At 39.1% G+C, this 23,108-nt stretch overlaps 3 protein-coding genes and 1 long non-coding RNA gene across 6 annotated transcripts; 1 reads left to right on the top strand and 3 right to left on the bottom strand.

Moving 5' to 3' along the window:
• Positions 1-722: 722 nt before the first annotated feature.
• LOC124203180 (acidic mammalian chitinase-like) lies at positions 723-3,650 on the bottom strand. Of its 2 annotated transcripts, none has more exons than XM_046599852.1 (13): positions 3,496-3,650; positions 3,274-3,369; positions 2,942-3,200; positions 2,836-2,869; positions 2,633-2,764; positions 2,427-2,554; positions 2,237-2,366; positions 2,002-2,150; positions 1,894-1,930; positions 1,688-1,813; positions 1,220-1,615; positions 989-1,145; positions 723-910 (listed from the first exon to the last, which is right to left on the bottom strand). In XM_046599852.1, the coding sequence occupies exons 2-13, from the start codon at positions 3,353-3,355 to the stop codon at positions 840-842; spliced, it is 1,701 nt and encodes a 566-aa protein (XP_046455808.1). In that variant the 5' UTR covers positions 3,356-3,369; positions 3,496-3,650; the 3' UTR covers positions 723-839. The 2 variants fall into 2 exon arrangements, with proteins under 2 accessions (XP_046455808.1, XP_046455815.1); XM_046599859.1 differs by having other exon boundaries at positions 989-1,142.
• Positions 3,651-5,445: 1,795 nt separating this feature from the next.
• Positions 5,446-10,181, bottom strand: LOC124203137 (probable chitinase 10). 2 transcript variants are annotated; one of them, XM_046599780.1, is made up of 18 exons: positions 9,968-10,168; positions 9,589-9,847; positions 9,484-9,517; positions 9,289-9,420; positions 9,095-9,222; positions 8,901-9,027; positions 8,638-8,823; positions 8,444-8,569; positions 7,888-8,368; positions 7,784-7,818; positions 7,596-7,727; positions 7,389-7,516; positions 7,196-7,322; positions 6,916-7,101; positions 6,731-6,856; positions 6,448-6,669; positions 5,778-6,258; positions 5,446-5,667 (listed from the first exon to the last, which is right to left on the bottom strand). In XM_046599780.1, the coding sequence occupies exons 1-18, from the start codon at positions 10,017-10,019 to the stop codon at positions 5,573-5,575; spliced, it is 3,057 nt and encodes a 1,018-aa protein (XP_046455736.1). In that variant the 5' UTR covers positions 10,020-10,168; the 3' UTR covers positions 5,446-5,572. The 2 variants fall into 2 exon arrangements, with proteins under 2 accessions (XP_046455736.1, XP_046455729.1); XM_046599773.1 differs by having other exon boundaries at positions 5,778-6,669; positions 9,968-10,181.
• Positions 10,182-11,697: 1,516 nt separating this feature from the next.
• Positions 11,698-13,620, top strand: LOC124204231 (26S proteasome regulatory subunit 6A-B). The gene is made up of 8 exons (XM_046601281.1): positions 11,698-11,858; positions 11,948-12,262; positions 12,345-12,545; positions 12,607-12,709; positions 12,771-12,950; positions 13,015-13,121; positions 13,181-13,408; positions 13,482-13,620. Exons 1-8 carry the CDS (start codon positions 11,811-11,813, stop codon positions 13,590-13,592), a joined length of 1,293 nt encoding a protein of 430 aa, XP_046457237.1. The 5' UTR covers positions 11,698-11,810; the 3' UTR covers positions 13,593-13,620.
• Positions 13,621-21,170: 7,550 nt separating this feature from the next.
• Positions 21,171-22,157, bottom strand: LOC124204241. The gene is made up of 3 exons (XR_006878795.1): positions 22,017-22,157; positions 21,768-21,860; positions 21,171-21,564 (listed from the first exon to the last, which is right to left on the bottom strand). It is a non-coding gene; the product is annotated as an uncharacterized LOC124204241 (long non-coding RNA).
• Between the last annotated feature and the right edge of the window lie 951 nt (positions 22,158-23,108).

Raw genomic sequence — 23,108 nt, 5'->3', positions numbered from 1 at the left:
CTTCGACAAAGATGGAATCATAAAAAGACACGATAAAAATCACAGGACAGAAGGGTGGTGGCGGAGGTGATGGGGCAAGACGCTGATCGACGCTGATGTATTCGAAAATTAGATTTTAATCGATATTCAATTGTCAATATTTTCATTGATAGCGAAATATTTTGAACCGCCCGCTAGAGGGCGGATGCGAGAGAGCACTAAATTTTGAGCACTTATTTTTGGAGAGCACTAAATTAATGCTTACTTTGGAGCAGTTAATTTTTTGTCCCTATGGCGTTCCATAGATTACTAATTCCCCATGCTGGTAACTATGTGTGAAGTGTGCAATAGTTTTACAATTGCCTATGTAATGATGAGAAAGCTTTATGATCGGCAAGATAAGCTTGGCTTTGTCGGTGCAGTTTCATCCACCATTTTAACGCGCAACAGGAAAAGTACTGCATAGATTTGTTTCGTGTAATTTATTTACTCTCCGTGAACTCAGATGTCAAGTTCCTTTTTTTTTTATTAGGCGGCACCTTTTGATTGTAGTTGAAGAACTATTTTTTTTTATGAAGTAACGAGAAACGATTTTCAAAATAGGCCAGTGACTAAAAATGATGTATAAGTATAAAGTAAAGTAGTTCCGAGCAGAAAATCGCAAATTTATCGCCAATTATATATGTTAATTGCGTTTTTTGTACAATAGAAACAAACTTATTAAAAAAAAAAAATCACGTTAATGCAGAATAGAATACATACTGTACTACAATGAAACAATGGAAATGTGACACATTTTTTTGCTTCATTACTAGAATCCTAAAATGTATTGATGAAATAGTCTTCTGTCTTTTGTTTTGTTATCCGTAATAGTTCTCGCATCCTGGAACCTTTTGTGGAAAGTCGCAAACGTCTATCTTGGCATTGAAAACTAAAGGAAACGAGATATTGAAATGTAAGTTGTGGAACAACTGACGAGTGCCGACATTGCTTTAAAATTTTGTTTTACCCGTTCCCGCTGCACAGTGCTGGGTGTACACAAGCCATCCGTTACTTGCTTGGGCTATGCATTGGTAAAATATCCCACAGTCATTTGGATCGGCGTTCAGACCTTCTTTCTTACAAACGGAATTAGGTTCCGAAGTCGTTCCACCTGATGATGCCTGCTGACATGTTGCCAAAACATATTGGTTATATAAAATAAGTTCTTATTGAATTCTCGTCAGATTTTGTTGCGTACCGTAGTGGTTACTGGGGGAGCTGGAGTGCCAGTAGGAATTGCACAAGTGCAAGAAGGAGTCGAGGGTGGAGTCGAGGTAATTGTGGGAGTCGGGTTAGTACTTATTTTAGTAGTAGTTGTACTAGGAGTGGCTGTTGTAGTTGTAGTAACTTTATTAGGAGTAGTAATTTGGATAGTAGTAGACTTAGTAGTAGTATCAATAGGAGGTGGTGTAGGAGGTGGTGGGGAACCTGATGCACAAGGGTTAGTTGGCATGAGGTTTGTAGGTCCGTTCATGGCCTCAACAATCGATTTTGTCAAGATAAAAGGTGTTCCATGACAGTATCCTCTGAAGTCGTCAGTTTCTATCGACCAGGTAAGAGCGCCTCCTAGATTCATGGCCGCGATATACTTACCCTGTTTTAGTTGGAAGGAAACAAATGTCAATTTGCTGTAGCTAAAAAAACTAAATAAATACAAAAATTCTACCTTATTCCTTAAAGATTGCTCGTCATCATAGCCAATCCATAAATTGTTCTTGTAGGCGTATGGCGTTTGATAGCAAGAGTCTCTAACCACAGTCCAAGTACCGTCGGCTTTGAATTTCTCGCAAATCTGATTAAGTGAGAAACGAAATCGATAACAATTAATGCACGGAATATCACAGCGCTTTTTTTCCCAGCTATTTTGCTTACTTCATTGTATCCCCATGTGCCGGCTTGTTGTGTGTAACTATACGCAAGTAATATTTTTATATGTCTGATTATTTCCATTTTTTTAAATGATTTAAATAATATACGTACGGTCCAGCCGGGATAGGATTAGCAGCGCTTGCATAGAAACCATTTTTAGCTGAATTATCTAGCTGGAATCCGCGACCGTAAAGTGGCATACCCATAATAATCTTAGAGGGGGGTACTCCATTTGAAAGCCAGTAATAAATTGTCCAGTTCTGTGTCCGTTTTATCGTCAAATAGAAACATTTAGTTATTACTTTAAGTTTTGAAGAAATTGTTACTACATTTAGATTAGACTCACCGCATTCAAAAATTGGTTATCCATTGTAAGATCGTAGTTGGGGTTGGCGTACAAAGGCGCATTCAATCCAGTATAAGTTTCCCAGCTTCCGTGGTAATCATAATTCATGACATGAACCTGATCCAGGATACTAAAAAAAGCGTAGAAATGCACTAAACTGAAACTAATTGTATTGCGCTTGATCGTTTACCCTGCTAAGGCCGGAATATCATACGCAGAATCAATTGTCGACTTTCCAGGAGAAACAGCAGCTGTAAGCAACCAACCGTATGGCGTGAATGCATTTTTCAATTCGCGAATCATACTGATATAATTTTGCTGAAAATGAAATCAAAGATTAGTTCGTCTCCAAATTAAACCCACTATCATTTGAGAAATCGGAAAATAAAGATTTACCTTGTCCGAAGGAAGACCGCCTCTATTTGCAGGGTATTCCCAGTCAAAATCCAAGCCATCAAAGTTATATTTCTTAATGAAATTAACCACCGAGTTAACAAATGTAGCTCTTTTTGCGGGGTCAGACACCATCTTTTAGAGCGAAACAAAAATATAATTTGGCTACGTCTTATGAAATTTATCGGTCTATAAACGAAACTTACTCTTGAGTATTTTTCTGATCCTTCGTTCCATCCTCTGAAAATAAAAAATTTGCCGCAATCAATTTTATGTACAACATTTTTAAATGTTAAATATACGGTAACTAACCCAATGGCTATCAGGGCTTTCAAATTCGGGTTTTGTTGTTTCAACCCGGTGAATCTTAGGAAAGCTCCTTTGCCCCAGTTGTCGTAGAGATCGTTCCAAGGATCCAAAGGTATCATAGTGTTATCGGTACCAAGTCCAGTGAATCCGTAGATGATATGCGTGCAGAGGAACGGGTCAATTTGCTCAACGTCAAACTTGCCGTTTCCCGGCCGATAGACCGCCCAGCTTCCGTAATAGCACACCATGCTCTTTCCTCCAGCTTCGTTATTATCAAACAGAGATCGTAATTTAAAATTTTGATTTCTTAAAGTACATAACGAACTTTGCCCTACCTTTAGGTTCAACTGCAGCGCCATTCGAAAAGTGAATAGCAACTGCAAATACGCAGCACGCTAATAAGCCTACTACCTTCATTTTTCTAGTAAAATCTGTGAATTAAACAATACAATGTTATTTTAAACTTTAATGCCAATATATCAGGCGTTAAAAACCTACAATAGGCAACGATGACAATTATTTTTACTGATTTAATATTTGAGCAAAAATTTACTTACCAGCCTATCCACTCGACAAAGTATAACGAAAAAATTCTGTCGGTCTGTTGTGAAGGGATTTCTTATCCACGTGATTTCAAATTGACGACTGTGTGTAACGGCACAAATAATGCCCTTTTTATTCCCGTGAAATTTCAAGATTATTGCCTCTTTCAGGTGTTTTCACACTTGTTTACAGTTAAGATCGAGAAGATATGGTCGGATATAGTTAATATGGGAAAAGGAGAAGGATTCAAATCCCAGCGGTCCTTTGTGAGAGAATTGCATCGCTTTTCTTCATCCAATTTTTATTTCGTTGCATGTCGTCACAGTATGAAATAACCTTATCTATTGGAATGCACCCAAACACCTGTAAGGGAAAGAGGATATACGGATATTCAGCAATCATTTAGTGATTTCAGACCTTGATGGTTGCCTTGATATCTTATTTTATGACTTTAAGGCTTAACATATTCCAGAAGATTAACTGATCACGTCATTACTTAGTATTACAATTAAACTATAAAGGGTACGTTGTTTCGCAAATAAAAAATGCTGTGCAAAGTTAACCGTAGCTGTAAAAATCCATAGCTTCTATGCCGAAAGGGATAGACATATCAGCTGATTCGGTTAAAGAAATATAGGTTACTGGGTAATGTAAGGGGGTGCAAGGGTACGTATCACAATTCTTTCTGACGTTCGATGTCTATCGCTTGATGATCCTATGAAAGCAATAACAAATAATCCCCCGTAAAAATGTCATCAGAATTAATCGGGTACACTATATACTTTAAGCAGACTCAAATATTTTCACCGATATTTTCCCAGCGCCTAGCTGACTACCGCGCGTAAAACTGAAGACATATTTATTACACGAGATCATACTGTAGATTATACCTGACCTTAAGAAAATGATAAGACCAATCACACTAACTAAAATCAAATTCTGATGACCTTTTGTTAAAGTAAAACAGTAAATCACTAACAAATATTTGTTAATGTCAGATTTCATCCTTTAATAAGGATTGTATAAATTTCAATGGATAAGAATGAGCTTAAGAGAAATGTCAGACACTTGACAGGAACACTTTTTCACATTTCACATTGGAACAATTTCACATAGGTCAATTTTACTATATATTTAGTAAGAAATTAAATTCGAACTTACCTGAAATACCTAATGTAGCAAACAGCAAATACTCCCACAGACTCCTTACACTGACAATAGACAGCATATATTTCAGCTACTTAATTTATCTGTAGGCCCTACCATCTCCCTCCTATATTTTTTTACTGACTGATGAACACCTATCACAATGGATTTTTAGATTAGTAATGGCTTTATGATTTCCTCTAGTTAAAATTATAAATCAAAGAACTAATACGTGTCACATCTATACACACTTGTCGACACTTGTTCGACATGGTGATTCGTGCCCCAAACCCAATAAGTTTCAGCAAACTGACGACCTCAAAGTCCATTTTCTTTAAAAAAAAAACAGGAATAACTTTGAATAAATGACTTATTGAATCTGATTATAATCTTTCATTGAAAAGGAAGGCACAGTGGTTTCTCCTAACAGAAGCGGCCATGCTTCTAACAACTAACACACACACACACTTACACTTGGTTTGGTTCATACTTAAAACACTATAGTATACTATTCATAAAACCAAAAGTCCTGCGAGGATAAACAATAGCCCGTCCAACCAACGTTTCTTGCTGCAACTTTTGTTTGGTGCGTCGTAGCTTTTTAAATTCGTTTTCATATTGGTGTGTAAAAGGCTTTTTGTTTATGTTTCAATTTTCCAAGAACAACATGATACGAAACAATTTAAAAGAGTTAAGTACTGTACGAGCCATGTACATAGTGTACAGATAATATGATCTAGTTAAAAGAATTTTTGAAACAAGGAAAGAAAAGTTTGAACATAAAATATGTAAAATAATTCATTTAGAATTTAGTATGCACTTGTAATTAATTGAATATATTTCACAGAAATTTTCCACCACCCTGTAAAGAAAATGAAATTTTAAAAAATTGCGGTAAATTGATCCAATAGAGTTGATCGAAATATAGAACAATTGCTGCTAGATTTAAGATATCTGTTGCGTGGTTTTATTTTCGTAGTAGAATTCACATCCCGGGACCAATTCTGGTTGGGCGCATGTGTACATGCTCTCACTGAATACTGAAATTTTTTGTAGAGAAATAAGAAATTGTAAAATTTTGGAAGAAAAACTTAAAAATAATGGGTTATAGTCATGTTTTTTGTAATTATTATACGTAATGCGAACTTACCGGTTCCCGGCGCACACGGTTGAACGAAATCCTGCCATCCAGTTTCAGTGTAGTATACACACTGATGGAAAACACCGCAGTCGTCCGGATCAGCATTATATCCTTCTCTTTTGCAGTAATAACTGGGTGGATGTATTGTTGCAATCGACGTTGGGGGAGTAGTTGTTGTAGTTGTTGTTGCCCGAGTAGTAGTTGTTGTCGGAGTAGTAGTGGTTGTCGGGGTGGTTGTCCGAGTAGTAGTTGTGGTCGGAGTGGTTGTTGTTGTTGGAGTAGTTGTTGTCGTCGGAGTAGTAGTGGTTGTCGGGGTGGTTGTCCGAGTAGTAGTTGTGGTCGGAGTGGTTGTTGTTGTTGGAGTAGTTGTTGTCGTCGGAGTAGTAGTGGTTGTCGGGGTGGTTGTCCGAGTAGTAGTTGTGGTCGGAGTGGTTGTTGTTGTTGGAGTAGTTGTTGTCGTCGGAGTAGTAGTGGTTGTTGGGGTGGTTGTCCGAGTAGTAGTTGTGGTTGGAGTGGTTGTTGTTGGAGTAGTTGTTGTCGTCGGAGTAGTAGTGGTTGTCGGGGTGGTTGTCCGAGTAGTAGTTGTGGTCGGAGTGGTTGTTGTTGGAGTAGTTGTTGTCGTCGGAGTAGTAGTGGTTGTTGGGGTGGTTGTCCGAGTAGTAGTTGTTGGAGTAGTTGTTGTTGTTGGAGTAGTCGTCCGAGTAGTAGTTGTCGTCGGGGTAGTTGATGTAAATGTTGTTGCGCATGGATTAGTTGGCATAAGATTAGTTGGACCATTCATGGCATCGATAATCGATTTGGTCAAAATGAATGTTGTTCCGTAGCAAAGGCCGCGGAAATCGTCAGTGTCCATGTCCCAAATTAGTGCACCGCCCAAATTCATAGCAGCAATCATTTGACCCTACATCGCAGAGAAAACAAATATGTGAAATTTTTTCGCATCCCTCAAAATGAATTCCAACCTTTGTTCTCAATGACTGTTGATCATCGTATCCTATCCAAAGATTTCCCTTGAATGCATAGGGAGATTGATAACACGAATCACGAACAACAGTCCATCCAGATTCATATTTGAACTTCTCGCAAATCTGAAGGTAATGGAATTGTTTAATAACTTGTATCATTGCCTTCATAATTATAGCCTTACCTCATTAAAACCCCATGTTCCATTTTGTCTAGTGTACGGTCCATCGGGAATAGGAAGAGCAGCTGGTGCATAGAAGCCATTTACGGAAGGATTGTCAAGAACAAATCCGCGACCATAAAGTGGCATCCCGAAGATGATTTTAGAACGAGGTACGCCATTCGAGATCCAGTAGTTAATCGTCCAGTTCTAGGAAAACATACAAAATTGAGCGTTTGATGATTCAGCTACGTAAGTTACTGTTTTTCTAATAAGAAAGCAAATGTTAAGTTTAAATACATACCACGTTCAAAATATTGTCAGTTCCTTTGTCAACATAAGGATTTGAAAATAACGGAGAATTCAAACCAGTGTACGGCTCCCAAGCCCCATGATAGTCATAGGCCATCACATGGACTTGATCCAAAATACTGAAAGAAAGTGTTTAAATTTAAACCAGATTATTTAGCAAAATCATCTACTAGAGAGTGATTTACCTCGCTACTGCTGGAATATCGTACGCAGTGTCAATTGTCGATTTTCCTGAAGCTACAGCAGCTGTTAGCAGCCAACCGTACGGGGCAAAAGCATTTTTCAGTTCTTGAATCATGCTGATGAAATTTTGCTGTAATGGGGAAAACCTTTTTGTTTATCACATTCTCCTCAATCCTGCACAAAACACACACACAACTTTAGTACTTTACCTTATCAGATGGGATTCCTCCTCTATTAGCTGGATATTCCCAGTCGAAATCTAGACCATCAAAGCCATATTTCCTGATGAAGTTCACTACGGAATTAACGAAGATTGATCTTTTGGCTGGATCAGAAACCATCTGAAAGAAGATTATTTGCAGTTTTGAATACACCACAAGTAAATTTTTAGACTAACCATTGAGTACTTTTCAGAGCCTTCATTCCATCCACCTGTATAAAGATGAAATCAGTTTTGCTTGAATAATTTAGATAATTATTTTTAACGTCAATACTCATTACCAATTGCGACAAGCGCTTTCATCGACGGGTTTTTACTTTTCAGTCCAGTGAAACGATACAAAGCTCCCTTTCCACCGCCGTCGTAAAGGTCGTTCCATGGATCGAGACACTGAATTGTGTTGTCCGTTCCGAGTCCTGTGAATCCGTAAATGATATGGGTGCAGAGGTTGGTATCAATGTCCTCTACGTCGAATTTTCCGTTTCCTGGACGATACACTGCCCATGTACCATAGTAGCACACCATCTTTTTCTTCGTTGAAGGAGGAGTTGCAGTAGTTGTGCTTACGGATGTAGTTGTTAATGTAGTATCAGTTCTACAAGGATAACTCGGACTTGGCATGAGGTTAGTTGGCCCGTTCATGGCATCGATAACTGTTTTGGTCAAAATGAATGTTGTTCCGTGACAAAGACCGCGGAAATCGTCAGTATCCATGTCCCAAATAAGTGCACCGCCCAAATTCATGGCAGCAACCATTTGAGCCTTGAGTTAAAAAAAAGAAAAGAACACATCAATAACTTATTGCATGTTTAAAACTCGCGAGAAATAAATTCAAACCTTAGCCCGCAATGACTGTTGGTCATCGTATCCTATCCAAAGATTTCCCTTGACTGCGTAAGGAGACATGTAGCATGAGTCACGAACAACTGTCCATCCAGCTTCATATTTAAATTTCTCGCAAATCTGAAGAGACATTTTTTTAGATTATTTTACTTAAATCGGCAACTTTAGAATTCTGAAAATGAATTTACCTCGTTGTATCCCCATGTTCCATTTTGCCTCGTATAGGGTCCATCGGGAATAGGAAGAGCGGCTGGAGCATAGAAGCCATTTACGGAAGGATTGTCAAGAACAAATCCGCGACCGTAAAGTGGCATCCCGAAAATGATTTTAGAACGAGGTACACCATTCGAGATCCAGTAGTTAATCGTCCAGTTCTAGGAAAACATACAAAATTAAGCATTTAAGGGTTGCTCCGTTCTTTGCTAAAATAATTGTCCGATTTCTAACATACCGCATTCAAGATATTGTCAGTGCCTTTATCGACAAGATTGTTTGAGAACAACGGAGAATTCAAACCAGTGTACGGGTCCCAAGCCCCATGATAGTCATAGGTCATAACATGGACCTGATCCAAATTACTAAAAAAAAGTGTTTCACTTAATAATATGATACCTTTGCGAAAGAAACCATTATAAAGTGATTTACCTCGCTACCGCTGGAATATCGTATGCGCTGTCAATTGTCGACTTTCCAGGAGAAACAGCAGCTGTAAGCAGCCAACCGTACGGGGCAAAAGCATTCCTCAATTCTTGAATCATGCTGACGAAATTTTGCTGTTATAGAAAAAAACCTAGTTTTTACTACTTTTCACTTCTGCGCAAAGCATATAGAACGCTTACCTTGTCAGAAGGGATTCCGCCTCTATTAGCTGGATATTCCCAGTCAAAGTCAAGTCCGTCGAAATTGAATTTTTTTATAAAATTCACTACGGAGTTGACAAATACCGCTCGTTTGGCAGGATCAGACACCATCTGAAATAAATAAACTTTTCATTTAGTAATACAATGGAAAAAACAGGTGTATTCGCAACTTACCACAGAGTATTTTTCGGACCCTTCGTTCCATCCGCTATCATATAAACCACATAAAAAATTGGTTGAATATTTTCTGAGTGAAAAATTACAATAAAAAAATCCTACCCAATTGCGACAAGCGCTTTCATCGACGGTTTTTTGCTTTTCAGTCCAGTGAAACGATACAAAGCTCCCTTTCCACCGCCGTCGTAAAGGTCGTTCCATGGATCGAGACACTGAATTGTGTTGTCCGTTCCGAGTCCTGTGAATCCGTAAATGATATGGGTGCAGAGGTTGGTATCAATGTCCTCTACATCGAATTTTCCGTTTCCTGGACGATACACTGCCCATGTACCATAGTAGCACACCATCTTTTTTTGTGAATCTGATTTTAAAAAATATATATTAGCTGGTTTATATGCAGAGAAAATCGTGAATCAAGATCAACAATTAAGGTGAATGTAGGTACAAGAGAGATTTTTAATGAATATAATTACAAACTTACGTGCAACCATCAAAACACTGCAAAGAACTAATCCAAAAATGAGGAATCTCATTTTTTCTTCTTCTATTGAGTGTACTCTGCTTAGTTTTTACTGTTCCCAGTATAAGGGAAATGTAACCTTAACAACAATTATATCGATTGTTGGTAGGTACTAGGTAGGTAGTATAGGCCTCCTGCAGTGCTGAAATAAATTGCAACTAATAAGTTTTGGGGGGAGTCACCACTTATATATCCGTAAATGAACATATATTGCGCTAGCTAATCTAGTCCACAGCATGAAGGTCTTCATCTTATCGTCTATAAAAATTTGAATCACGTAGGTTTCAATTTTCTAAGCCAAATAATTACGTGTACATATAGACACATAGTTAATTTCACAATCTATGTGCGTGCGTGGTGGATGTAAAATAGTAGCTTACGAAACAGCGTGTCTAATTGTAAATTCGTAAAAAATAAATACCGTACTATCGTAAGGCTCAAAATTTGATAAAATTTAGGAAGGTTGTCATACAACTCCTAAGCTCATTGGATTACAGTGTTTTGCGGTCGGCTGCGTTTTGTAAGTAGCGGTAGTGCAATCTTAGTTGGTTTAATGCTCACAGACAAGTGCAAAGCCTACTGCAGAAACAAGAGGTGCCGGTGGTCAGCCGGCCGGTGTGGCGGCAGCTCCCTCTTGATAATAAATTTTCTAGTTGCACTTTGCTTTTAGAGATTAAAGCTAAAACATAATTGAATTGGAAAATCATTCAACAATTTAAATTTTGAAACACATGTGGTTAGTCCTACCAAAAATCGGAATGCTTAAAATTGCAAACAATAATGCATTTGTCTTGAAGCTACAATGATTGACAGTTGACACAGCATGAAATAGTTAAAGAAAATGTGCAAGACCAATTGACCGATTGTTTTCGAAAATCGACACAATTGCTTTCCAGATTGGCTTTAAATATTAAAAAATACTTTATCTTTATCACTTAATTATTTCATGTTGAATTTTACCTTCAGCTGAATTTTGAATGCCATCATTCCGTTTTGCCTCTTATCTTAAACTTGGAATTTCGTTTTCAAAACCAAACAGAATCAGACACTTTTCTTCTCTTCTATACTTATACTAGCTTACTTTGAGACTGAGTAAACAGCAGTAAAAATGCCGAAACAGAGGGGAAAAGAAAACTCCCCTTAATAAATGAAATGTCAAATCGTTGTAAAAAACATTGGATTTGGGCGATTTGGGACCTGTCACTTGAGAAACACACCGTGAAACACATATTAGTGTGTGGTCTATTTTATTTCCCGAAATGGCTAGTTCAATTAACAGACAAAAAGCGAGACAAAAAGCATCGGCAGCAGTAAAGCTCGGAAAGTTTTGCGAAACAGGAAACTCTGTGCTTTTCCTAAGCAAGCTTAGCCCTTTACGGCCTTAATCAAGGATGTAGTACAGTCGAAATGATTGCGCATCATCACTGCATGTTTTATTTATTTGTGAGAGGTAACTTGGTACAAAAATATACAAGTGATTGCGAGCCGACGAGTATTAGAGTCGAGTATTAGCATTTGCTTGCGACTTGAGGTCATTTTTCCGCACTCTCCTAGGAATTTTTTAAATTTTACGTTAGATCCTTTCAGTTTCAGATAAGAAGTTTATCTGTATTTATTTTGCTTGTGCCGCAGAGCCGAAAAATCGTGATTAGTCACGAACATTTTTGAAATTATAATGTCAAAACTCCTCTATCGGTAAGATTTGACATCGTATGTTTGGCCATCTAGCGGAAGTAGCATGTATGGGATACTGCAGCCGACGGATCACTTGGTCTGGCGATTCTGTTAAACTTTCATTGTCATCATGGCGGCCACAAAAACTTTGGATGACAAATCTATCTGGGAAGGAGATGTACGTATTTTGCATGAATTGACAATTACAATTGATAATCACTAATTGCATTTTTTCTAATAAAATGGTTTTTCATTATGTTTCAATAGGAATCCCTGGGGGAGGAAGTTCTTAAGATGTCAACTGAAGAAGTTGTCAGTCGAACCCGGTTGCTCGACAATGAAGTGAAAATTATGAAAAGCGAGGTGATGAGAATCTCTCATGAATTGCAAGCACAAAAAGAAAAAATCAAGGAGAATACAGAAAAGATCAAAGTCAACAAGACATTGCCCTATTTGGTTTCTAATGTGATTGAATTACTTGACGTTGACCCCCAAGATCTCGGTGAAGAAGATGGAGCAAATGTGGACCTTGATTCACAACGGAAGGGAAAATGTGCTGTTATCAAAACATCAACACGACAGGTAAAAATCTTCAGAAAAAAATTACCAATAGCATTTGTAAGTCAATATGTCAATGGTTTACCATTTGTTTACCCTTCAATAGACTTATTTCCTGCCCGTTATTGGTCTGGTGGATGCTGAGAAATTAAAGCCAGGAGACTTGGTTGGTGTTAATAAAGATTCATATCTTATTCTTGAAACTCTTCCAGCTGAATACGACTCCAGAGTGAAGGCTATGGAAGTGGATGAAAGACCTACAGAACAGTATTCTGATGTTGGTGGTCTTGATAAACAAATCCAAGAGGTATTCATTGATTTCTACTTTAAAAAAAAATCTGTTGACTAAATCATTTCTTGTTGTCTAGTTAATTGAAGCAGTAGTCCTTCCAATGACTCACAAAGAAAGATTTGTAAATCTGGGCATCCAGCCACCCAAAGGTGTTCTCCTGTATGGTCCCCCAGGAACTGGTATGAAGCATTATTATTCATCTACAGTAAAACCCTTGTTCAATTTTCCATTGTGTTGTAGGCAAAACATTGTTGGCTCGTGCATGTGCTGCTCAGACAAAATCTACTTTCTTGAAGTTGGCTGGCCCTCAGTTAGTTCAAATGTTTATCGGTGACGGTGCCAAATTGGTACGAGATGCGTTCGCCCTGGCTAAAGAAAAAGCCCCAGCTATTATCTTCATTGATGAGCTTGATGCTATTGGTAAGTTCTTGATGAAAGATCTTTTTCCAAAAGAAGCAGCTTTCATCATCCTTATTTCAAATAGGAACAAAGCGTTTCGATTCTGAAAAGGCAGGAGATCGTGAAGTGCAGCGCACTATGTTGGAATTACTCAATCAATTGGACGGTTTCAGCTCTACTACTGACATCAAGGTGGAATATTCAATTTCAATTCTTAAAAACTGCATTTGTTAATTCATTTCTATTTTCAGGTAATTGCCGCCACGAACCGAGTGGATATTTTAGATCCTGCTCTGCTCCGTTCTGGTCGTTTGGATCGTAAAATTGAATTCCCTCATCCGAACGAAGAAGCTCGTGCTCGCATCATGCAAATTCATTCCCGCAAAATGAACGTCTCTCCCGATGTTAACTTTGAAGAACTTTCTCGTTCAACTGAGGATTTCAACGGCGCCCAATGCAAAGCTGTCTGCGTTGAAGCTGTAAGTAACCGTTCGTTATACTTTTTAACCGCATCATTAGCTCATGAATGGCATTTCGTGTATTCTTCTCTAGGGCATGATCGCCTTACGCCGCGAAGCCACTATGGTTACTCATGAAGACTTCATGGACGCGATTGTCGAAGTCCAAGCTAAGAAGAAGGCTAATTTGAATTACTATGCTTGAATAAATCGTCCTTTGTTTTGCCACTTTACTCTGATTCGTTGGAAATCATTTAATCGAATATTTAAATCTACCATTTCGTACATCTAAATTTCAAAACATAACAGAGGTGCCAGACAATCATAAAACAAAAATTCTCCGTCAAGAAATAATATTTTTCATAGATTCCTGTCTGGCTGATGGTTGTTCTCCTCGATGTTTTTATACAACTAGCTATAACGCTACAGTTGAAGTTGAGCCAACTTGTGTTTTTTATTCAAGGGTCGAGGGTCGTATTTATTCCAGCGAGGTTCTCAGTCGACTTGGTAGGTGGTCTATTCCCCTTGACATTCGAGAAAAGAAAAACAAATCCATTGGCCAGTTAATCGATGCAAACCAACCACCTCCGTCTCTTCTTTCTAACCCCCCTGAGGCTCTTTTATCATTCCTACTACCGATACTTTCCAATAAATATTACATTCGGATAACAGCAATTTTTTCGAGGGGATCGTCTGTGTTTAGGAGAGAGAGAGGGGGGACTAGAAATGACGTGATCTTTTTTTTAGAAAGGGAAGGGCTGAGAGACATGGGTGATGAATAAAGTTAGGAAAAGGGTAAAGAAAAATCCGTCCGGTTCCTGTATGCGCAATTAGTATTCAAACATTCAAAATATACTTCTCGGAAACATTCTCAGACGCTACCACAGCGACGAGGCTCCAGCCTCCAATTACCAAAAGCTTTCACAACACGGGGTGAAAGAAAATGGCGATTAATAAAAGAAGAATTCAACATGTGGATTTTCATCTTGAACTTGTATCCCATTTCCCCGACATTAAATAGGACGACTCATATCTCTCGAAACAGGCAAGTCAGCAGTTAATACAAATGGACGCGCTATAGAAAGTTGGCCCGTTTGGCGCACGTGTGATCATGTCCTCTTGAGGGTCAGTTCACGAACGTTCGTGAGCCAAAGGAGAGAAAGCGCTCCGTCCGTCGTTATACAGAGAAACTGCAAGCGACGGGAAAACAGAAAACGAAAAATAATCATCGTGAGGGGAAATACAAACGAGACAAGAAGGAAGTTAGCGCCAAATGGGCGACGATGTGTTTCCGTGCAAGTGCCAGACTAAATGCGCAGCACCGTCAGGTTGGGTTATTGCCTGTCGACTCCACCAGTCACCTTATCAATAGTCTCCTCTCCAGTTACCCCCCAAACACACCTGCACGTTGATATACGACGCAGTTCACGTGAGAAACAACCAAAAAGTGGTTCGGTCGGGTCTCCCTAAAACCAAACTTGAACCTTTGACAGTTCTGCTGAATATTTTTCTCTTGCGCCAACTGATGCCCCTTTTGTTTTGTCCAGCAACAACTTGAGAGCGCGTGTAAACCTATCCGCCGTGTGATTTAAATGAACAGCAACAACAACAACGGCGAGAACAACCTGACGTTGGCATTTCTCCTTTTTGGCTGGGCGACAATGGGGAGGAAAAATAAAAAAAGGGAACGCTGTTGCGCGGATCTCAGCAAATATTATCGCCATTACGCCCGTGTGACTTTTGGCCCTCCCAAACTGTTTCCACTATACACCAACGCGCATACGAGCGAGGATAATAAATTGTGTCAAAAACGATGACGCATCTTTTGCATAGCTCTGCAAAAGTTCTGGATTTTTGTTTTCTCGCTCACGAAATGAGCCAACGGACGGATGGAACACACAACGTCTGCAATTTGTTTGTTCAGACTCGTGAATTTACGTGCGTGCCTGTCGATAGGGAAAAGAGTTGACCCCAACTTTGAGTCCGTCTGTAGCCGGGGACGACGACAATAAGAACGACACAACAAGGATTCAAAAATGGTCGCAATGGCGCCGCTTCCATAGTTACGGATATACACGTCCAGCAACAGCACGACGGTGTATTAGATATTTTGTTTTTGTTGGGGGGGACGTCACATGGGGTTGCGCCGCGATTTGCATAGGCGATGGCCTTATGAGGAAAGCCGGACCGACGGGCACCAACCGACAATGGAGTCGATCCATCTTCTTGCTCTTCTGCGTCACTCATTCATCTACCTCGACTCGCCTTGTTGTTTATCTCGTCCAGCAGCAGACAGGAATTCTTTTATATGCATTTGACTCGCTATTACGCGTGCGTATTATACCTACGTCGTCTGCTTGTTATGTACAGACTGGCGGAATCAGGGCTACAAGGCAACAAGCCAATTTGAACAAAAGTAAACACAAATCATATTTTTTTCTTTTGCGCAAAGACTCGATTCATTCCGTTGTCCGATGAGCTCATTCTTTTCTTGCACGGGGAAAGCGCCGCCTTTTATAGACGACTCGTTTAACGAGCTTCCTAATTTTTTTCTTTCCCAGCGTTCTCTGTCTGATTGGAACAAGATCATTTGCAAACCGATCAAAAAATTTCCCCCCTATTCTTCTTCTTATCTAGATTGCCTGTCTCGACTGGCAGCGCTATATATGGACAGATGAATTGCGCATGGGAAACGAGCGACGTGCTGCACGATAACTCTTTAACGAGGTTGGCCCAGGAATATAAAGAGCTTGCGCTTTATTCCTTTTTCTCTGCGCGGAAAAAAGAAAAGAAGAAGTTCCAAGTTGCCTGCCATAAACGATATTTCTAGATGTGCTATACATGCAAAAAGAAAAAGAAAAAAAGGAAAAAGGAGGGAGGAATATAGTAGTTACGGTTTAACTTCTCTTCCTATTCGACATCGGCTCGCTTATCCTATCCCGCCTGCTGGAATTTATGGCGGAAACGACATTTCGGAACGGCAACTCTGTCCTTGGATGCTCGAGAGACGACAGAGATGTCGCCTGGAATAATAAGCGAACAGCTAGGAAAAAGAAAGAAGAATAAAAAGGAGGGATTTTCTTCTTTTGAATTTCAAAGTCTAATCTCCTTACCGGTATACAAGCCCGATATGTCGCATAACAAAAAAAATCCAAATAAAGAATATGTATGACAAGGCGAAGAGAAAACTCTTTGGGAGATTTTCGAAAACTCCGTCATGATCCGTTGTGTCGTCTAGAAATAATATTTACATATGTAAATAATTGGCGCACACTGCTTCTCCTATTGATAAACGAGCGACGATATTTTGATCGTCTATATTCTTTCCTTTTACGTTCTGTCATCTGGGGATGTGTGTGCATTGCAGTAGAAGAGACAACGGGCCCCAAAAACCTTTTGAATACTTTGCCACTGCCAGGACAACCGACTCAAAGCAGATGACAGCGCCATTCAATCGACAATGAAAAGACCGGTCTGACCGGTGTTCGCCCCTTTTTGTTTTTTATTACAGTTAAGGGTTTGTTATTGTTAATTTGTTTTGCTTCCATTTGAAAAAAGATAAAGATAAAGAGGCCCTTGAATTCTATATAACACATGCAGGAAAGTAATGTAATCTATATAGGTAGCACGACAGTTCTTTTTTTAGTTCCTCCCTGCGTTACATTACAAGCAAGATCGATCGCTGTTGATTGATTTCTTTTTCATTCGATTTGTTAGTCGCATATAGTGACGGTCAATTTTAATGTTAACTGGTTTCTATTTCTCCACGGAGGGTGACGACCGCGGCTTCCACCATCACATGATTGAATCGTATACACAAATGTCATCCAAGGAAAACATACAGTAACTTAATTACCCAGGTTTTCTATCGTAGATAAAAAGTAGCCGTGAAAGTGAAATGATAGACCCCATCCAGTAATGGAGTGAACCCATATCCAAACCGTGTTCTTACTATACCCACACAAATGACCACCATATACACACACAATACTGCTGGTAGCACACATATAGCCGCGTATATGGCTGGCGTCTCAAAGGCGACACTTTACACAGGAGATAAGGAAGCACACAAATTTGGGATCGGCCAGCGCGGACCATAGCAACACCAGCATCATTTACTACGTATATATATATAGCCTTTAATGCGTACACTTTGATCCAGATATGAGAGTAGTATGTCATTAAAAAAGAAACCCAACTTATTGCTGGTCGCTACACATTCCGGTTCATTTTCCGCAACAACAACAAAATGTTTTCAACAATTTCGTACAAGGAAAAAACAGCCAAAGAAACCGAATTATTATTGAAACGTAGGTAATATTTTATATTGTTTTCTGTCCTTGTATAGCTTTATAAATTGTTATCAGGTCAGACTATCGGGAAACATAAACGGGACCAGCCGGCGGCACCACACTCGACGCACATAGGAACGACGATCCGATAAGAGTTGATGTCAGTTGAAGAGAGAGAGATAGTTGGCGCGGCGTTCTCTATTATTCTTTCTTTCTCTTATATTCCCTTTTTTTTCGTTTTCCCATCTCTTTTTCTGCCTTTCCGTTGCATATTTATTTCCTTTTCGACTGGATATATACTAACAAAATGAAAAAGAACATATCCTTCTGGATAAAAACCCACCCGTTTAAACAAAGTCCGTGTGTCCCTTTTTCATTCCGCCCCTTTAGCTCCTCGCATCACGAGAATACTAAGCAGGTGTGTCGTTTTCTATACCTTATATCCCGGTCCGAAACGTTTCCGTAATTTGTTCAGATTTTTTTTTACGTAAATTTAAAAGAAATTTTTTGAATTTGAATTTTTCAAAAACAGGAGGGTCGAGAAAAGAATTAATAGGAATTTATTTATTTTCCAGCTTGCTGCTTATTCGGCTGCCCTGCTGTCTTCTCGTTCGTTTCGTTTGACGTTGATGGACAACCCGAAACCCGCAGCGCTTGGTTGTTGTTATGTCTGCGTACACCAAGGCGAGTCATGTCGAATGATATTTTTTAACCAGACTTTAATTAATTTCTCATTTCTCTCTCTGTCACTCTCTATGTGGTGGAACTCGGTGAAAACAACTAGCCGTATGCACTTGCTGTAGCGAAACTTGAATTATAATTAAAATTTAGAGGTCGAAATCACCACCAGGTGGCATGCAGATGCTTGAAAAATCGGCGCTCTTTCCAAAAAAAGAAAAAGAAATTTCAAGATAAGAAAAGCCGAAAAATGAGTAAAGAAGAAGGTATAGTATATATATACTACTACCGGGGCATGTTATATTGGAGGAGGGCAGCTAGCTAGAGTCTAGCTAGCAGCAGAATTAAATGGTTGGAAATAGTTAGCTCGGTCTAACTGCCACCAAGGTACTCAATTTGTTGCTGAACCGCGCTATAATTACTTCTTAGCCGCTGGGCGTCTTTTCTCTTGTTGCTGTGCCCATTGGCAGGACCCCAGTAGAGGTAGACACCATATATACCTGCGTTATACTGCGGAGGAAAAAAAAAACTGGGAGGGAGAAACGAAGAAGAAGAAGAAAAAAAAATGAAATAAAAATTTCAGAGGGGAAGGTGGGCGGATCGATAACTCCGCACAGGTTTCTTCTCCTCCATCATCCGCCAAGTTCCCTTTTTTTTTCGCCAAAATTGGCTGTTTCTCCTCCGCTTTTCCATATACGAACTCAACAGTTTCTCTTTTTTGAACTGTGTCCTCCCCCTCATCTTATTTCATGCGCCATTTTTTATTGTCCGCTAGGACAAAACTCCTCCCTCCTACAGTCCTTGCAAACTGCACATTATAAAAAATTTCGCCTTGGAAATTCTGCTGTCCTTTCTGTGCCGACACTGTTTTTTTCTTTGTCGAAAAAATCGATCGTGAGAGACCCCTGATGGTCAGTTTCTTTTCTGTCACGGTAACTTGCACATTGAGAATGAAAGAAAAAGAAGAAAAAGACAAATATCCAAGTAATTCCTTGTTCATGACCGGCGATATTTGTGAACGCCGCCGCCGCCGAGACGCAGTCTGAATCGGCCAGCGTAACAATACACAGCAGTCGGTCCCTACGTTTCGTTTCAATGGAAAAAACCAAAAAATAAAAATAAAAGTTTCAATTTTTTGAAGAGGATTTCTTGAAGAAGAAAAAGAAAAAGGAAAAAAAAAACTTGTGTATCCTTTGTTCATCAGCAGAGAATGACATGGTTCATAACGACAAAATGACAGGTTACCAGTCGGCTATCACCTTCAAGAAAAGAAGGGAAAACCTGCCGGGGTCCTCGTGCCTGTCATTTTGGAAAAAGGAAAAGAAAAAAGGAAAAAAAAAAGTTTTTTCCCTTTTTTCTTTTAAAGATTTTGTCGCTTTGTATTTTTATAATACAAGAAATACGCGGACGATAGAAATAAAAGAGGGGGGATATAAGAGACACCCACCTTTTTCTTTAAAGGTCCTCCAGGTATAAAAACGTAGAAGAAGAAGAAAAAGAAAAAGCTCGTTAAGAAAAATCCTGTCCCAAATCATTTTGATTTGTATTTATGTTATCTTGTTGCGCGCGCTGCTCAGCTCGGGATTTTTTTCCTTTTAGATTCTCCCAACCCCCATCTTTTTTTGTTGTTTTCTTTCCTTTGATTTATGTGAGAATAGATCAAGAGAACCTGTTTTGAATGTTTTTCTTCACAAAAAGAGAGTCCCTTCTATTCTAGACTGACTGGATCTCTGGCGTCTCTTCATTTACAATTCAGATGTTGCAGTAGTGTATTATATATATATCTATCCAAATATAAATATGTGTGTGTGTGTCTACATATATACGTTACACGTATGTATATAAATAAATATCGTCCCTTCTTTTTTGTTTCTATCAGACCCCTTTCATTCCTCCGTCTATCTGAGATTGGCGGGCATCACACCGGTAGTCGTTGGCGTCCACTGGACATCCACAGTAGCCGCCGCTGGAATATCTTTTTTTGATAAGAATAAACTATTGGGCAATGCTGGTGTAGTGTCTGGAGGTGAAGAAAAAAAGTTGTAGATCCAGTCTATAGTTCTGACTAGACCTTATTGGGGGATAAATCAAAAGCTACAAGCGAGAGATTGACAGGTGTGTGCAAGAAATATCAGAAATATCATCACATATCAAGAGGGTTTGTCTTACCAAACGTCAACTTTTTTTCATCTCTCTCCATCTTTTTTTATCCCTTTCGGGATATTCTTGTGCAACACAAAATTCAAATTTAATGTACCTTCTACTTTTTTTGAATTATTTGACAGGGGGGATTTTTATTTGCCGTTAGGTCGCTCCTCCCACTTTTCCTGGTAATATTAGCAACCCGGCGCAAATAGACAGACACGCATACTACGCGAGAGTTGCAGGCGTTCATAATTTATCGACGCAGATTGCAGCCTGGGCTTTTATTTAATATTTATTTCATTTCTTTCCTCCTCTTTCCCCATGATTCTACCCATTTTCTCCTTTATCCTTTTTTTCTTCTTCCTTCTGCACCTGGGCTCTCCACTGATGCGTAGTAGAGCCGGAGAAATTATAGTCTCATGCAAATATGATTCTTTTTTTTTTTTCAAAGAAAGATGCGCATCTCGGCACACACGGGCAGAGAAAGCTTCACATCAGCCATCCCGGTAAAAGAAAAGGCGATACAGCGCGCAGATGGCGTTATACGAGGAGAAGAGGGACCCACTTGGTCATAAAATATTCTAGACTTTGCACTTTGCTTCAAGTTTTAAACTTAAATGTTTTTGAATTTGATTGTTTACTCAAAGACAAAGTTGTGAAGTAAAAAAAAAAATTGGCCTGCAGTAGTTCTACAAATGACGTATTTCAAAATCAACCCTGACTGAGTCAACAAAAACGACAAGAGAAAAAACGGTTCCAGTCAATCGCATAGCTCAGGAATAATCGGCTCTACGTAACGATTTACAATCAACAGTACCAAACAGTAGAAAAGGATAAATAGCTTTAATTTGTCCTACCTTTAAGCCTGGGAAATACAGCCAGACATCCACAAGTGCTCCATCCAAAAGTTGAATCCACCAGATGATGGGAAGAGGGGATCATCATCGTGAATACATCCTCACTCACATGGGTGTACACGAGAACATTTAGAGAAAGGGGAAGAAGAGATTCGGAATTCGATCAACATCGGTAGTATCTCTAATCAAACTGGATGCTGTTTACCTAAATAAAAAATGGGTTACGAAAACTAATAATTTCCAGAAACAACAAGTAAGGAAAAGTTGAAAATGAGATAGTGGGTAAACCCCAATTTTAAATAAACATGAGAATTTAAGGTTTCATGTAATTCACTGCATTTGTGCAAGTCTTGCATCATTAAAATCTCCAGCATGTCACAGGTTGATAAAAGTAACGAAATTTATTACCCAAGGCATGATACAGACTGTTGCTGATGACAGATCCAGTACAAGGAAAACTTGCATATCTTGTAGCTATGATGGCTGGTTCTGGCCTCAAATCTGCACAAAGTAAAAGTTACATAGTGTAAACAAACTGCCATGCATCAACAGGGGGCTTACATGATAAATGCTTGTCAGGAATTAGGCCATTTCACAAATTTGGAACAGGTTCTCAGCTGCCATAATCATTCTATTTGTATTCTTAGTGTTATTTACCTGCTATAAACAGCACGGAGTGTATGTTCAACTATTCTATAACGAGACGCGACCAGAGTAGACACGACGACCACATTTTTGTAATTTTATTTGTTGTGCTGTTTTTCGTGCTCAAAACGAAAGCAGACGACACTAATATTCTCATTAGCGATGCCTAAATTATCGATCAACAGAAATGATTAAAAATCGTCGGCACACACACTAACAAAAAAGTGTACATAACACTTACAAGAAATACAAAAATTGAATAAATTATTGACGAAAGTCATATTCTTTCGAATTTTTCCTTTTTTGGGCTGCGTGAGATATTCGGGAAAGATATGTTCGTTTGGAGCTGACCAAATTTATGCAATTAAATATGCAGTGACAATCGAATGCTGTCCAGCTTTTTTATGCTGCGCTATACGAAGCGGTGTATATTAGAGTCGAGAGAGAAAAGAGAAAACGTTGTCCGTGCTGCTGCTGCTGCTGTCTACACGTTTTCTCGACTCCTTTTCGTGTATTGAGAATGTACACACTAATAAGAAGAGAATTCTGAGGAATTTTTGTAAAGCAGGTGTCAAGACTCGTTGGCTTTTATATTATACATAGGGTGGATGAAGGGAATAAGGAGAAAAGAAATAGACTTTCTTCTCCTATACTATCTTGGATTCTCTCTTTTTATTCTTTAGCTGCTGCTGGAGAATTATATAAGAGAAGAAAAAAGGAAGACGTCCCGCGGCTGCTGGGCGCCATCGTGTCGGCCATTTTCACGCCTCACCCCATAGCTTTTGAATGCTCCAGGAAACGATATTATATTCATTTCTCTCTCTCCCCCCCCCCTCTCTATCTATACCACAGTTAATTTAGTTTGTCTTGTATAATCTTATTCTCAGCCATTTGCTCGTGGCATCCCCTTTTCGAATGAAATAAAAGAAATACACACACCCACACCTCGTACTCGTAAATTCTCAAATTCCCGTTTGAATTTCGCGGTTCCCAATACTAGGTACATTTGAAAGGAAGTTGACTATCACGACGACAGTTCTCGTGTGGTGTAGTAACTTACTACTCCCCCCTCCATGTGTTAAAAATACACACACAGACATAGGA

The sequence above is a fragment of the Daphnia pulex genome, chromosome 2 (assembly GCF_021134715.1).
Source record: "Daphnia pulex isolate KAP4 chromosome 2, ASM2113471v1".
Lineage (NCBI taxonomy): Eukaryota > Metazoa > Arthropoda > Branchiopoda > Diplostraca > Daphniidae > Daphnia > Daphnia pulex.
This window is presented reverse-complemented; position numbering and strand designations above follow the sequence as displayed.